Source organism: Odocoileus virginianus, chromosome 34, assembly GCF_023699985.2.
Source record: "Odocoileus virginianus isolate 20LAN1187 ecotype Illinois chromosome 34, Ovbor_1.2, whole genome shotgun sequence".
Classification (NCBI taxonomy): Eukaryota; Metazoa; Chordata; class Mammalia; order Artiodactyla; family Cervidae; genus Odocoileus; species Odocoileus virginianus.
The window spans coordinates 26,264,138-26,280,542 of NC_069707.1; the positions used below are offsets into that span (position 1 = coordinate 26,264,138).

Here is a 16,405-nt window from a genome sequence, read left to right on the forward strand (position 1 = left end):
TAGTTAAGGACAGGGAAGCCTGGAGTGCCCTGGGTTGCAAAGAGTCAGATACAACTTAGCAACTGAACAATAACAGAAGTCTCACAAATGTATTTTTAGAGTCAAGATTCTCCCAAGTTTCAAACCTTAACTTCAGCTTGTAAACATCAGCAATGAATATATGCAATTTCATGAAAATCACATCAAGCACACTAAGTCTCTAATATGGTAAACAGCTAACACTTCTTCCTGCTCTGAAATTCTTAATTATGCAGCCATTAAAATTATCTGTGAGGGGATAAATATAGCCATGTGGGAAATGCTTATAATCTAAAGTGAAAAGCAAGAAGTAAAATCCTACATACACAATGAATATAACTGTAAACACATCAATAGATATGATTAGAAGTGAATATACAAAAGTCAGTCACAGTGATGAGATCTACAGTGAATGTTTTCTATTTTGGAAAGCCTGTAAGGTGAAACTCCTTGTATTTATTCTTTTAAAATATTACAATTCTTTGATATCTGACAATAGGAACTCACCATCTTTTTCCTAAGTTAACTCCTTAAAACCTATCATTTGGCCAGAAACTTGGGCTCCCAGTCTTGTAATCATCTTGCATTTTCCCCTTTTCACCAACTCACCAGCTACACCACTGATAGTCACCAGGTACTATACCACCTCACTAGCACCTCTGACTTGGCTCTGCCTATTCTCTGAGCATCCTGCAAAACCCCTTCCCGTTCCCCCCACCTTCAATATCCAACACCTCTGAACATGTCAATCTCCTTCTTACTCTGAATACTCTCCCATCTCTATGGACGATCAGCTGCTTACTCTAACCAGGCCTTCTAGAATCTGCTTCCACCTCCTTTTCAAACTCATCCACCACTATTCCTCACTAATCCGTTTCCACCTGTGTTTTTCCATCTCCACGACTTTTCAAGAATGCCTACTCTCCTAATATAACTGATAGGAATTCCAAGCACCTTTCAAAGTCCAAATCAAGGAGTATCCCTTCCTTGAAATGCTGATCTGTTCAGCTGAATATGGGTTCTCATTCTGAATTTTCCTGTTGAACTTTCCTTCTGCTGTAACACACACATGGAATTCTCCAGGCAAGAACAGTGGAGTGGGTTGCCATTTCCTACTCCAGGGGCTCTTCCCAACCCAGGGATCAAACCTGGGTGTCCCACACTGCAGGCAGAGTCTTTACTATCTGAGCCAAAAGGGGAGCCGACATAACACACACAGCTATCTTGAACTATGGCAACTGTGTACATCTGTATCTTTTTTTAAAAATTAGATTTATAAATTCTTGTCTTGGTTTTGCTTTTAATTCTATAAGGTTTTATATACTGTTGGTAATGAAAATATATTCACAGTGAAATAAATTAAAAAATCCAATGAACTATTTTTTCTAGTTTAACTGTAACAAATTTATTTTTACCTAATTCCAAAGCTAGATTTTAAGAAGTGAATTTCATGACTGTGTTTCAGATAACACATTTACACCTCCTTTTCTCTTTTCCTCTAAGAGTCTCCACAGAAAGGGTGCCTTGTCTCAGATCATCTGCCCATATACACATGAGGTGTTAGATAATTTTATACTCAAGGTTTACAGACAAAACCAATTAAGCCCCAAGACAGAGTGTATAAAGGGCTAAAGACTACTTGATTATCTATATGTTAAATGTTGAATAATTTATAAAATTGTTCTAGAATATCCAAATCATATAAACTCTGCCTACTAAGATGAAACAAGCATATGAACTCTGCCTTGGAGCACAAAGCAAGAACTCATTGTCACAGATAAATGGTGGGGTGTTTCTTGTAGACTGTGGGGTCAGGGTTACTGGTTAGGACCCTAAATATATCTAGATAGATAACTGATGTATAGTAATTTACAAAATTATTTTAAGTAAGAAGTTCCAGTTCAACAATAGTAAATATGATAAAGTTCTCTTTTAGGAATCAAAAATATATATAGTTCCTTTCCTTTATTCTCTTCTTTTCCTTTACTATAGAAGAAAATTACTCTACTATAGGCTATATAGGAGGGGGCTAAGAGGAAGAACAGAGATAAGAATAAATGTATAAAGCAATGCTATTCCTAAAGTTTTGGTTCAGAATTTGAGTGAGTTCAGAGATGTTCATCTTATCATGCTACACATATTCTTTTCCAGTAACTGTAACAACAATAAATGCTAATACTGACCCTATCCCATGCACTGGGTATTCCAGGAACTTCTTTTATATTAACTCATTTAAAACTCACTATAACATCATCATCATCATCATCATATTCAATACACTGCTATTATGTGCATTTTATAGATCAGAAAACTGAGGCACAGATAAATTGCCCGCCCAAGGTCACCAGGCATTCAAGCTCAAGAAGCTATGCTCTTACCACTCTGCTACCAGGTATTTTGAAAAGAGGTAACAAGAAGTTTAAAAACAATAGCGTCCAATGATTGTTTCATAGGACAGTTACACCAGGCCATCTGTCACTCTCTCAGACACACCTGACCACTTACAGATTCCTCAATGAATTCCTAGCTACTCTAAGAGATTTCTAATCTCATTATATTACACTCTTTTTCAGAAGTCATATTACTCACACTGGCCTTGCAGTTAAGCACAGGTTGCAAAGTTTTCTTCTCCACCTATTCAAAACTAGACATCCAAAAGCCGGATCAACTCCCAGCCTTGTTACAAAGCCTTTCCAGAAAAACACAAATGGTTGAAAAAGCAATCCTGCTACCAACAACTGTTTAAGCCCAGACAAGTAACTGAACACTCCAGCTTCAATTTACCTATAGAGAGAAGGATCTGATGATGTATGAGGTTGAAAGTGAAAGTGGCTCAGTCATGTCTGACTCTTTGCAACCCCATGGACTATACTATCCAGTCCATGGAGTTCTCCAGGCCAGAACACTGGAGTGGGTAGCCTTTCCCTTCTCCAGGGGATCTTTCCAACCCAGGGGTTGAACCCAGGTCTCCCACATTGCAGGTGCATGCTTTACCAGCGGAGCCACAAGAGAAGCTTTGATTCTAAAGTGTGAATCCATGTTGATCTCTCTCGCCTTTGAACTCAGATTATTATTTATAATCATAGCTTTAGCTTCTTTGTCACTTATCCCGGTGGGCCACTGAAAGCTACCACATGTGTCATGTGTTTCCCTCTCTCCATTAGTCAATAACTAAATCAGCAAGCAATTAGTAAGCCATGTGCCAGATGCTCTGTGAGGCACCAAAGTGATAAAAACAATACTAACAGTATGTAATTAGTTTTTACTTACTAAAGTGAGTTTCCACTATGCCTGAGTCAAGAGTTTAGGACTAACTAGTTGGAGAAATCACAACACAGTTTCCCTGAATACACCATGACAGGTAGTCCTCAGCCTTAGCTAACCTCACACCTCTCTGAATGCATCATCGCCCCCTCCCTCTGAGGAAAGTATGATGAAGAAAGCAGGAGGTGGTGGATGGGAGGATGCACCAGCTGCCTCTAACTGGGGGAGAGAAGCCAGACTGATTCTCACATAATAAGTGATGGTGGCGGACGGCCAGTTCTCTCTCAACACGATCCCCATGTTTTTCAAGAATAGCATTCTGGGCACATGGCTGTCCAAAATAAAGACTACACTTTCCAGGCTTCTTACAACTGCTGCCGTATGACCAAGTCCTGGCTGATGGGACAGAAGCAGAGGTGACCGGCATCACCTTCCTCCTGCCAGTTGTCTGGAGCATGGACATTGTGGCCGGAAATGGGGAGCCCTTGTGGACCACAGGCTGGAGACACATAATCCAAGATACAAGAATCTCTGAAAATGGGGTTCAGCCAATACTGACCTAAGCTAATGCAAAAGAAAAATAAATCCCTGCCTTGTTTCAGCTGAAATGAATCCTAACAAATAGTCTTCCTTTGTTCCTTCCCTTTTTCCAACCCTATCCTTCTCAACTACCTGATCTTATGCTTTAGATCTTACTTGTTTGAAATGTCATTTTTTTTTAAAAAGTATTTATTTATTTACTTATTTATTTGGTTCCATCAGGTCTTAGCTATAGCATGTGGTATCTTCACTGTGTCATCTTTTGCTTCCAGAACTTAGATGCTCCAAGGCATGTAGAATCTTAGTTCTCTGACAAGGGATCGAATCTGCATCCCCTGCATTGTGAGGCAGATCCTTAACCAGTGGGCTGTTAGGGAAGTCCCTTAAATGTCATTTCTTAATGACCACCTTCTCTGCCCTCTTCACTTGCATTCCAGCAGGCCTTACAATAAATACACTTTTCTAAATTTGTCTTTCCTTATATTTATCACAATTTATGTGTATTTATCTATTTCTTTGGTTTCTATCTCCATCACCAGCATTCACACAAAGATTCTTTGTTTCTTTTCTGTGGGATCTTCCATGCCTGGCAAGCACCTGACAGTGAAAATGAAAGTCGCTCAGTCGTGTCCGACTCTTTGCGACCCCATGGACTATACAGTCCATGGAATTCTCCATGCCAGAATACTGGAGTGGGTAGCCGTTCCCTTCTCCAGGTGATCTTCCCAACCCAGGGATCGAACTCAGGTCTCCCATATTGCAGGCAGATTCTTTACCAGCTGAGCCACAAGGGAAGCCCAAAAATACTGGAGTGGGTAGCCTATCCCTTCTTCAGGGGGTCTTCCTGAACCAGAAACCAACTGGGGTCTCCTGTATTGCAGGCAAATTCTTTACCAACTGAGCTATCAGGGAAGCCAAGTGCCTGACAGGAGGCAATCTGTGGGAAAAAATGGCTGAAAATAGTGGGGGAGGTCCCCACTGCCTATTCTAGAAAATCCCCAGTAAATACTGCAAGTCTCTGCATTTACACCTGCTTTACCAAAAATCATGGGGAAAACTTTATAAATACTTAGCAGAGCTACTCTCAAATTTGAAGGGCATGGCACTTGAAAATGGTGGTGCCTGCTTTAAAAAAAAGAGAGATTCATAGATAAAGTGAAAATATCTTCATCTAAACAAATAATGCATAAAGTATTTAACGGAAAGTCATACATATTTTTAATGTTTGCTTCTGACTTTTTCACGTATTTTTATTGCCTGTTTAATGCAGTCATGCCAAAGGGTAAAGAAGCATGGGAGGAAAACAGTTTTCTCTATACACGTACAAAGGCAAAGGAGTACCAACATTTTATTTTAGCAGCAGGAAGAGAGAGGGCTACTTGAGAAAATTTAGTTCACAGAATCACATGTTTTAAACACTTTCTTGCATTAAGTGCAGAAATACTATGTAAGTCTATAGCTAACCTCCAGTAATGGTACATTCTAAACATACCAAACACCAGATTTTTTATTCATCCTAGAAACTGATGCTGATCTTCTAAAGTGTATTGGTAATTTTAGATTAAGAAGGAATTTCTCCTCGCTTATGAGAAGTCAGGACAATTCAACCATTTCACTCTCAAACTTTACTAATGATCACTCCTTCCATAAAGCACTCTAGAAAACCAAATGCCCAGAATTAGGGTTATCAAAACTAACCATTTGGGTAAACAGCCCAAATATAAGACTCTGCTATTAAAGTATTATTGAGAGGAAATTTAGAAATGGTCCTTCCATTTGGCCTCTTTCTTACTCTCAAACCCAGGTGCTCACTGCCATGGTGGGACCCAGTAAGACCAGAGTTCTAAATGGAAATCCTGAAGCGTGTCAACCAGCCCTACAGAAAGTGAGGGCCTCCTCCACAGTCTCTCACCTTTACATTTTCTGTAGAGGTCAGGTTGGATTTTGTTATAAAATATAATATCTCAATGATAAATGATACTCTCTCTCCATTCCCCCAACTCTATGACCACATATACTGAGTCATGAGCTAATTTGATGGGAAAGAGACTTTGATTCTTCCTTTGTATTTGAATCTAACTCACAGAACTAGTGAGGGAATACATGATCATGGAAGGATACAGAAAACAAAGGACTTTGAGCCACTCTGAGCTTTGCCCCTTATTAGCCTGTAATTTACCTTTTCTGTTCAATCATCTATAAAACGGGAACAGTACTGGAAATCACCTGTCTTTCAGGATAAACTCAGAAGACAAGGTAACCCACTCTTCAAGAGCCCACATTTGGCCCCAGGCTGAATTATAATTTGAATATCGGTCCTGCCATTTCACTAGATGTGTGATCCTAGTGTGAATGTATTCATCAGAATGTCTAATGCATAATAAATGTTAACAAATTGGCCCCTGTCATTTCTCCTTTGAAAATGTAAAGCATTTCAGCAATATTCAATTATATTATCTAAAGATGCACATAAGACATCTAATGACAGAACGTTCATCCAATGCTTGCTCAGTATCCAGCCTCACATCCTTTCTTACTGACAAAGCCGGCCTGCCCTCCCCAGATAGGCAGCTTGCATCTCTAACATGCTGAGAGACACAGAAGGCCGGCCACAGTCCCCTCCAGTCACTGAAGACTCAGCCAGCTGTGTCAGTTAATAACCTCACTAAAGATTATCCATCAGAAAGTAGGGGGGGAAAGTCCTAATTGCTCTAGTCAGAGATGTCATTAGTTATGTACCTGGCTCCTATGAAGTCTGCATGGCATTTATGGAAATAGCACACACCACAGGAAAAATGTTACCAAGGCAAACAAGTATTTAACCTAAATGTTAACTGGCTCCCTGCCATCTACTAATCCACTTCAAAGGTAATGTAGCTTCAGAGAAACCCTCTTCCTGATTATCTGCAGGCCTGACACTCTATGCGCTCAGTGATAAAATTTTTATTTGGATTCCACGGCCATTTCAATAAATAAACGTTGTCTTTTCTCCCCCTCCTGTTAGATAGTATAACCATGTATTCAATAGAACAGTTCCTAAACTAAGTGATTTAAAGTCATCCCTATTAAATTTGTCAGAAGCAAGCATCATTGATATTTCTGAACCCTCCAACTGAAAGTCTAGAGCCTTCTTTCTTTTTTTTTTTTTAATTTTTATTAGTTGGAGGCTAATTACTTTACATCATTACAGTAGTTTTTGTTATACATTGATATGAATTAGCCATGGATTTACATGTACTCTTTCTTAATGAGAACATTACCATCATAATCTTGGGTTTCATTATTAGCTGCTTCCTGTTTTATCTCAGGGAAGTTTCTAAAAGAGGGAACCATGTTATTTTCTCCCCAGGAATTTAATACAATTGCTGCATACTTCTAAGAATGTGACATGATTCAATTTCTCATGTTTATAAACACTAGCAGATAGCAATATGTGAGTAAAATGTATGATACAGTTTCCTGAAAAACAGGATTTACGATTTGTCATAAAAATGTACTGTGCCATGTCTGGAAAGAAATAAAAACTGCATGGTGTGGCTTTATCTGTCCTGAATAGAATGCTCAGACCATTATTTGAAACGGTCTACCATATCATATTTTAAAAGATTTTCCTACAATATATTTCTGTAATATGACTAGAGAATTTTTATAAGAAATATCTAGTTTAGATCATTGACTGTCAGAATGAGTTATGCAGAAACACCAAGAATAAGTTAATATATCCTCCATATGTAATGGAATTCAGTCATTCTCTCTGAGGACTCATCCAATTCATATTTCTCTCTATTTCTCTCTGTCTCTATTTAGGCAAGAAAAAGTGGTAAAAGCATTTTCATGCGGTAACGATATTAGCAAAACAAGTCCTTGTGTTAAAGTTTTTACTTTGGTCATGACAAGCATTACAGAATTACAAGATAGAAGGGTGCTCACATCTAAGGATGACTGAAGTTGGTACAGAAATTCCTCATGCATGGAGAAAGGGTATAAACTTATTTCTAAGCTCCAAATGCTATCATTTCTATATGTCTTTATACCCAAACAAGTAATTTAAATCTCAGAAATCAGAAATGGTCATGGAACCCTCACCTGTGGGCTCTCAAAGTCAGATCACCTTCTTCAAAGTTTCATTTGATGCTAAAAAACTAGCTTGAAATATTTTTCCCAATTCTAATGTTTAAGTTTTTAAAACATTAGCTCAGCTGGTAAAGAATCCACCTGCAATGCAGGAGACCCCAGTTTGATCCCTGGGTCAGGAAGATCCCCTGGAGAAGGGATAGGCTACCCACTCCAGTATTTTTGGGTTTCTCTGGTGGCTCAGCTGGTAAAGAATCCGCCTGCAGTGTGGGAGACCGGAGTTCAGTTCCTGGGTTGGGAAGATCCCCTGAGGAAGGGAACGCTACCCACTCCAGTATTCTGGCCTGGAGAATTCCATGGACAGAGGAGCCTGGCAGGCTGCAGTCCATGGGGTCGCAAAGAGTTGAACACAACTGAGCGACTTTCACTTTCACAAAGTTTCTAAAAACAAAAGCATGTACCAAAGGCCCTCTTCTTTTAAAAGTTTCGGAAAACGAATTGTGAAGAATCGTGACCCAGATGCTTATTTTCCTCTTTTCTGACAATGTCTGATCTATTTCCAGACATTAACTGCAAGTACCACTGTCTAGTATGGTGTCATTAGAAAGTCCATAAAGACTGGCTTTCCAGGGTTTCCAGCAGAGCTAACATGTGTCAACTCCCGTCTTCAGCAAGGCTGGCAGAAGGGACCCCTGGGCTGGAATTAGAAAGCAAGTATGTTTTCAAAACAGGTGTTTCTGTTGGCATAACCATTAAACATCCTGCTCCTCCATAGTTCCTAGAAGAATAGGTACTTTCTCATTTTGATTTTTAATGCAAATTCCTATAATCCATGAAAAGCTATACTCCTGGGAGAATTTCCAGAGTAATAAGAAATCTGCGAGGTATGTCTCTTAGTGTGACATCAATGCTCAACCTTCGGTATTTGGAGATCTTTTAGTGGAAGAACGATAAAGAGACTTAACTTGAAAGTTGTGAAAGTGACGGACGTGGCGGCTGACCTTGCCTCTCTCAGTGGTGGCACAGAGGTAGCAGAGAAGTCAAACAAATCTAGAGATGGTTACTGTTGGGCTCCTAGGAAGGCACAGCGGGCCGACGTATGTCAAAGGATAAGGCAAAACCAGACATTCCAGAATCAAAGAGAGTTAAAGACAGTGAGATCTTAAAGATTAGGTAGCTCAGACATTCTCAATGTTTACTGCGTATAAGAATATTCCTAGACCCACCCACTGAGATGATGACTCGGCAGCAGCAGTAGGTAGTGGTGACAGAAGTAGTAGGAATAGAAGTAACAAAGACCACTTCTAAAGAACTTGCTTTGGGCCAGATACTATGCTAAGTTCCTTATCACTGACAATTATCACTTATTTAATCCTCACAATGGTCCTATCAGGTAGGGGATACTATTTCCCCCTGATGGAGGTGATGTGGAGGTGAAGGTGATGGAATTCCAGTTGAGCTATTTCAAATCCTAAAGATGATGCTGTGAAAGCACTGCACTCAATATGCCAGCAAATTTGGAAAACTCAGCAGTGGTCACAGGACTGGGAAAGGTCAGTTTTCATTCCAATCCCAAAGAAAGGCAACGCCAAAGAATGTTCCAAGTACTACACAATTGCACTCATCTCACATGCTACTGAAGTAATGCTCAAAATTCTCCAAACCATGCTTCAACAGTATGTGAACCATGAACTTCCAGATGTTCAAGCTGGATTTAGAAAAGGCAGAGGAACCAGATATCAAATTGCCAACATCCGCTGGATCATCGAAAAAGCAAGAGAGTTCCAGAAAAACATCTACTTCTGCTTTATTGATTACGCCAAAGCCTTTGACTGTGTGGATCACAACAAACTGTGGAAAATTCTTCAAGTGATGGGAATACCTGACCACCTAACCTGCCTCCTGAGAAATCTGTACGCAGGTCAAGAAGCAATGGTTAGAACTGGACATGGAAAAACAGACTGGTTCCAAATCAGGAAAGGAGTATGTCAAGGCTCTATATTGTCACCCTGCTTATTTAACTTCTATGAAGAGTATATCATGCAAAATGCTGGGCTGCATGAAGCAGAAGCTGGAATCAAGACTGCTGGGAGAAATATCAGTAACCTCAGATATGGAGATGACACCACCCTTATAGAAGAAAGTGAAGAGGAACTAAAGAGCCTCTTGATGAAAGTGAAAGAGGAAAGTGAAAAAGATGGCTTAAAACTCAACATTCAAAAAACGAAGATCATGGCAACTGCTCCTATCACTTCATGGCAAATAGATGGGGAAACAAGGGAAACAGTGATAGACTTTATTTTGAAGGGCTCCAAAATCACTGCAGATGGTGACTGCAGCCATGAAATTAAAAGACGCTTGCTCCTTGGAAGAAAAGCTATGACCAACGTAGACAGCATATTAAAAAGCAGAGACACTATTTTGCTGACACAGGTCCATCTAGTCAAACCTATAGTTTTTCCAGTAGCCATGTATGGATGTGAGAGTTGAACTATAAAGAAAGCTCAGTGCTGAAGAATTGATGCTTTTGAACTGTGGTGTTGAAGAAGACTCTTGAGAGTCCCTTGGATGGCAAGGAGATCCAACCAGTCAATCCTCAAGGAAATCAGTCCTGAACATTCATTGGAAGGACTGGTGCTGAAGCTGAAACTCCAATACTTTGGCCACCTGATGCAAAGAACTGACTCATTAGAAAAGACCCTGATGCTGGGAAAAATTGAAGGTGGGAGGAGAAGGGGACGACAGAGCATGAGATGGTTGGATGGCATCACCAACTCGATGGACATGAGTTTGAGAAGTTCCGGGAGTTGGTGATGGACAGGGAGGCCTGGCGTGCTGCAGTCCTTGGGGTCACAAAGAGTCAGACAGGACTGAGTGACTGAATTAAACTATTTACCTCATTCTCCATATGAGACCAAAGCACAGAGTGGTTCAGGAATCTGTTCAAGGAAGTCCAACTAGAATGCCCAGACAGGCTGGCTTCAAAGTCTGAACTCTTAATCACTATACTAAATTAACCACCAACAGGGCACACTCCTCTAGGGAGGAAACGGACACATGTTGTGTCCAGCTCATGGGTTCCAGCTGTACTACTCTGACAAGGTGCTATTCTAGGCTAGAGATTTCCACCCTTTTCTGCCCAACTCGCGGTTCACTTATGGGATACAACACACCCCTGAGTCTGTGTACGAGGCTCCCAATTATGGTAGCTCTCAAAGGAGGGGAAAAAGGGAAAAGGGGAGAGAGAGAGATGCAACCCCCCAAAGGGAGATGGTAATTAGAATGAGGGAGATAAGGTCACAGAATGTGAAGATGCAAATAAAGATGTGATTCTTATATGGCTTCAAAGGATGAGCTTCCTTTCCTTAAACTGACTTTTCTACGCAGCATTAATATATGTCATTAGGTCTTTGCTTTGTTTTAACACATAGAGAAAGGCAGAATGCCCAGAATGATCAGGTCCACCCCCAAGCGGAACTACTCCTATACATTTTCTGAAAAGGTCATAAATCTATTTAACAATATTTGATATGCAGGATCAGGCCAAAAATCTTACAGATTTATTGAAATCTATAAACCAAGTAAAGCTTTTTACTTAGTTGTCATTTCTGTTCCACAATCAAGGTTATTCTGGGGGACCACAAACAAGGATAATAATCATATAGTCCACAAGTGGTGGTCAAGTGACCACCACATAGAGGCATCTTTACGATAACAATGAGGGTCAGCAATTCGTTTCCACCACAGTGACGCAAGCTGGGAGTGCGTCAAACCCACCTTCATCACTTCCACCTGCAGGTCTTCGTGGAGGGAAGGCGTCACTTTCACAGCGTTCAGGATCTGATTGAGCAGCTGCTTCTCATCAGAGTCCGTTTCCATGGATACAAACCTCTCTTCCGCCAGGAGCTTCTGTAAAGAGGCACCAGACAGTGATCACAGGCAGGCTTTTCCCTGATGCCTTATTCTGCTGTAGCCTAGTATGTCCTACGGTAACGTTTCTTACTCGGGAGGCATGTAGCTGGAGGCCATTAGGAAGGAGTTTCCGCTCTGTGCCATTAAAAAGAAAAATGCATCATGCCTTTGGAAAATGGTTTTTGGCAAAGGCTTTTTCCTGCTATTAGATAATTTACTGTAAATTTTATGAAGTGAAATTCTAATGTGGTGGCCAAATAAGTCTTTGGGTGGGTGGGGAAGGAGGATGAATGCGCCAAGGGGAATCCAGCTTCTCACAACAGGCACGTTCGCACACACCCTTTCTGAATGAAGCTTTGTCACAGGAAAGGAGGTTTTATGCACAGGTTAATCGTTCACATTCGTACTTCCTAATGTGAGCTATCATTTACCCAGGAATTATTCACGAATCTACAAATCTTAATATATTTTCATCAGAAAATCTAGTCCACAAAAACCGAAACAAGAAGACAGTCATTTTCATGAGGTTTCCCAGAAGGCATTACATCTCACAGGACAGCTCTCCTCTACTTGAAAACAACTCATTTTTCATAAAATCCTTTATGAATTGAACCAAACCCTCCTTGCCTACAACTTGCATGCCCTAGTTATACCTGCAGCCACACAGATTAAGTTTCTAAAATACCTGATCAGCGATGAACTCCACCTAAATCTCTTCTTCTCCACACTAAACCTCCTTGGGTGCCATCAAACGTTCTCCACGTAACATGGTTTCAGACACTTTCCTCCTCAACTGGCCTCCAGTGAATGCAACACTTCAAGGGTGGTCTGATAGCAATGAACAGGAGCACCCAAAGGGGCATGCTAAGGTAAACATATGGACCCTGGGTGATGAGGACATATCAATGTAGCCTCATCTTTGGTTTTTGTTTTTTTTTTTAAAAGTATCGTTCCGGGAGTGATGATGGGTGAGGCTATGCATGTGTAGTGGGAGGGAGTATGTGGGAAATCTCTGCACCCTCCTTTCAATTTTACTGTCAATCTAACACTGCTCTAAAATAGTCTTTTAAAAATAATAACAATAAAAAAGATGGCAAGAGGGAAAGAAATGCAGTCTTTGGTGGCCACTGCTCTCCTATTTCAAACCTGGAATTGTTTACCTCTAGAACTCTAGTTGTATGAGACAATTAAATGTGTTTACTGCTTAAAATCAAACCAAAAAACAAACAAACAAAAAACAGTAATACAGAAGCTTAATCACACTCTCAGATCAAATTAGCTTAGTTGTAAGTCACAGCACATCTTATGCTGACTCACTCAGAAACCTCATTCTCAAGGGCCGCAATTAAGCTGTTCTTCCCCAATCTGTCCTGGGGCAATTGATTTTTGAGACCCCAGAGTAGGATGGATTTTATATTTATCCCTATTAAATTTGTCCTTGTCGGATGCAGCATGGGGTTGCAATCATGAAGAATTTTTGGAATTCTGATTCATCCAGGGTAATGACTCCCTCTTTTAGCTGAATGCCACTGCAGATCCAGAAAACACATATTTCAGACATTCTTATGACTCCCTGAATTCATCTATACAGCTATACCTCATCTTATTGCACTTAGCTTTATTGCCCTTCACAAGTATCATGTTTCTTTATAAATTGAAGGGTTGTGGCAACTGTGTGTCAGTTAAGTCTACAGGCACCATTTTTCCAATGGTATTTACTCACATAGTGTCTCATTTTGGTAATTCTTGCAATATTTCAAACTTTTTTATTTTTACACTATTTGTTACAATGATCTGCAATCAGTGTTCTTTGATGTTACTACCATAGCTGACTGAAGGCTCAGATGATGTTAGCATTTTCTTTTATCAAGAAAGTATTTTTTAGTTAAGGTATGTACATTTTTTTAGACATAATGCTACTGCACATTTAAGAGACTACAGTATGGTATAAACATAACTTTTGTATGCACTGGGAAAATGTAAAATCCATGTGGCTCAGTCTACTGTAATATCTGCTTTATTACGGTGATTGGGGACTGAACCCACATTATCTCTGAAGTGTCCACTCAAAAGAACTTTTTGACTATGCAGGGCAGCTCAGAGTTAGTTCGTATACAAAACCCTGTTTTTACTTAAAGTAATACAGAGTAGAAAACTCTTTAAAAAAAATGCCTTAGAAGTTAACAGGAGGGCTTCCCTGATAGCTCAGTTGGTAAAAAATCCACCTGCAATGCAGGAGACCCCAGTTCGATTCCTGGGTCGAAAAGATCCACTGGAGAAGGGATAGGCTACCCACTCCAGTATTCTTGGGCTTCCCTTGTGGCTCAGCTGCTAAAAAATCTGCCTGCAGTGTGGGAGACCTGGGTTCGATCCCTGGGTTGGGAAGACCCCTTGGAGAAGGGAAAGACTACCCACTCCAGTATTCTGGCCAGGAGAATTCAATGGACTGTATAGTCCATGGGGTGGCAAAGAGACGGACACAACTGAGCGGCTTTCACTTGTTAATGGGAGGTCACAAGGGATGCTGAGAGGAAGATGCCCAGCTCCCATGTCAGTGAAGTTCCCATGGAAACATGAGACTGTAACTTACAGAGTCTGAGGGTTAAAAAATAAAAAACCTAAATGGAAAATCTATGTAATACTAGAGAAAAGAGAACGTAAGTGGCAGGTTGAAACAAACTTCTATTCATTGTTACAGTTACTTTGGAGAAAAGCCAAGAGTTTTTAGTAACTTTAATTTTTTTAATGTTTAAAAATTCCTAATGTCACTGCATATTGAAATATACATTCTCTAATTCTAATCCGCTAAGGGAAAAACAGTCATAATTTTCTTGTTTTTTTCATAACTTTCTTATTCTTTCATATTTATTGACACTGAAAATGTATTAGAGACCTCTCTAAACTTAAAGAGCAAACTATGAAACAGTAATGTGAAAAGACATCCAACAATGCTACCAATCCATGGCCATGCTGGAAGAATCCCCAGCAGGCTTGAACTCCACAGTGCTTGTCACTCAGCCACCAAACCTCTTAAGAAGTCAGGGTTTATCTGTACCATTTTTCTAGACTCTACATATATGCATTGATACATGATGTTTGCTTTTCTCTTTCTGACTGACTTCACTCTGTATGACAGACTCGCGGTTCATCCACATCTCTATGAATGATCCCATTCTGTTCCTTTTAGTAGCTGAATAATACTATTGTGTATGAACCACATCCTTATCCATGGGTAAAGGAGCCAGTGGGAAGCTGCTGTGACGCCCAGGAAGCTCAGCTCAGTGCTCTGTGATGACCCAGAGGGGTGGAACGAGGGGTAGGGTGGAAGGTGGTCCAAGAGGGTGGGGATATATGTATACCTATGACTGATTTACTTCATTGTAAGCAGAAACTAACACAACACATAAAGCAATATATTCCAATTTTTAAAATCCTTTTTAAAAAGTCCATGTATTTATGCAGCCAACAACTTTGCACCTTTGGAATTAGGCCTCTTACGTATGGTGCAAAACAGAATGAACAAATGTCCAGGGAAGGAAGTGTATTTGCGCAATTTGACTTTTCTGATTAGACCAAATTTCTTTTCTCTTCCCAATCTCATTCTGGAAACAAAACATTCGCCAACTTAACCGTAGACTAGAAAACAAACCAGAACCTTTCCAGCTTACCATCACTGCTCATGACACAGAACCACAGATGTTGGATGCATATAAGATTTGAGCTGGTACAGAACTTGAGGTGTCTCTCTTGGAGTCCCTTACTCTCCTAAAAGTTAGGTGTCATAAAAAATATTTCATAAAAAAAATATTTCATCGCTATGTGGGCTTAGCTGAGTCTCCAAGAGTCAGCGTCTGACCATATATGCTCAGCAAGATAATGCTGCGCACAGAGAAATGCTGGTAAAGAAAAGAAAATCGTTATCCTCTATGGTTATCACACAGTTCAATCAATTTCTGTCAGGGCCTTTAAACAGCTACAATTTAGAATGGCAACTATTTCCTCTTTCAATGCCAAGGTGGTCTGTCCATTTCTCTCATCCTGTTGGGGTAAGAACAGGATGTATTGTATACGGTACCTGTATCCCTGCCAAGGCATGTTGAGCCAGTTTCACATTCTTGGATTCCAAAGCCAACTGGAGGGGCAGCAAGCATTTCTCCCTGGCAACACATAAAAAAAGACCATATGTGAGCTCAGCAAGGCTGGCAGCCAAAGGATGCAAGCCTACGTACACCCGCCCCCAAATGCCACCGCACACATACATTGAACTGTGACCAGTAATCAAACTGCACCTGGAGTGAAAAAAACAGCAAAAATGCTATGCAGAAACCATAGCATACCAGCAGCTCGCCTTCTTCAGATAGCTATAGAGAGAACACACACAAGGACTCTCAAACAATTGTTTTGGTGAACTAGTCATCATATGGGAAGTCCCTTACCAGGCCATGAACATGCCTTGCTCTTTCCCAAAGTAATATAATTAACTGTATTCAGTACTCCTGGGGTGTGTAACCCTAGAGAGCACTGTTTATACAGATTTCTATGCCTTTGCTCAGACCTCTCCCCCACCTAGCAAGTGAGGGCATCATCACCTGGACTA

The 16,405-nt window shown here is 40.4% G+C and overlaps 1 protein-coding gene across 3 annotated transcripts in view; it reads right to left on the bottom strand.

Moving 5' to 3' along the window:
• ARFGEF3 (ARFGEF family member 3) overlaps positions 1–16,405 on the bottom strand; it is a 176,741-nt gene that overhangs the window by 116,018 nt on the left and 44,318 nt on the right. For all 3 annotated transcript variants that reach the window (XM_070461545.1, XM_070461544.1, XM_070461543.1), the window contains exons 3-4: positions 15,884–15,965; positions 11,674–11,805 (exon numbers count right to left, since the gene is read on the bottom strand). In XM_070461545.1, coding sequence (XP_070317646.1) covers positions 11,674–11,805; positions 15,884–15,965 — 214 coding nt within the window. The remainder of the gene's footprint in view (positions 1–11,673; positions 11,806–15,883; positions 15,966–16,405) is intronic.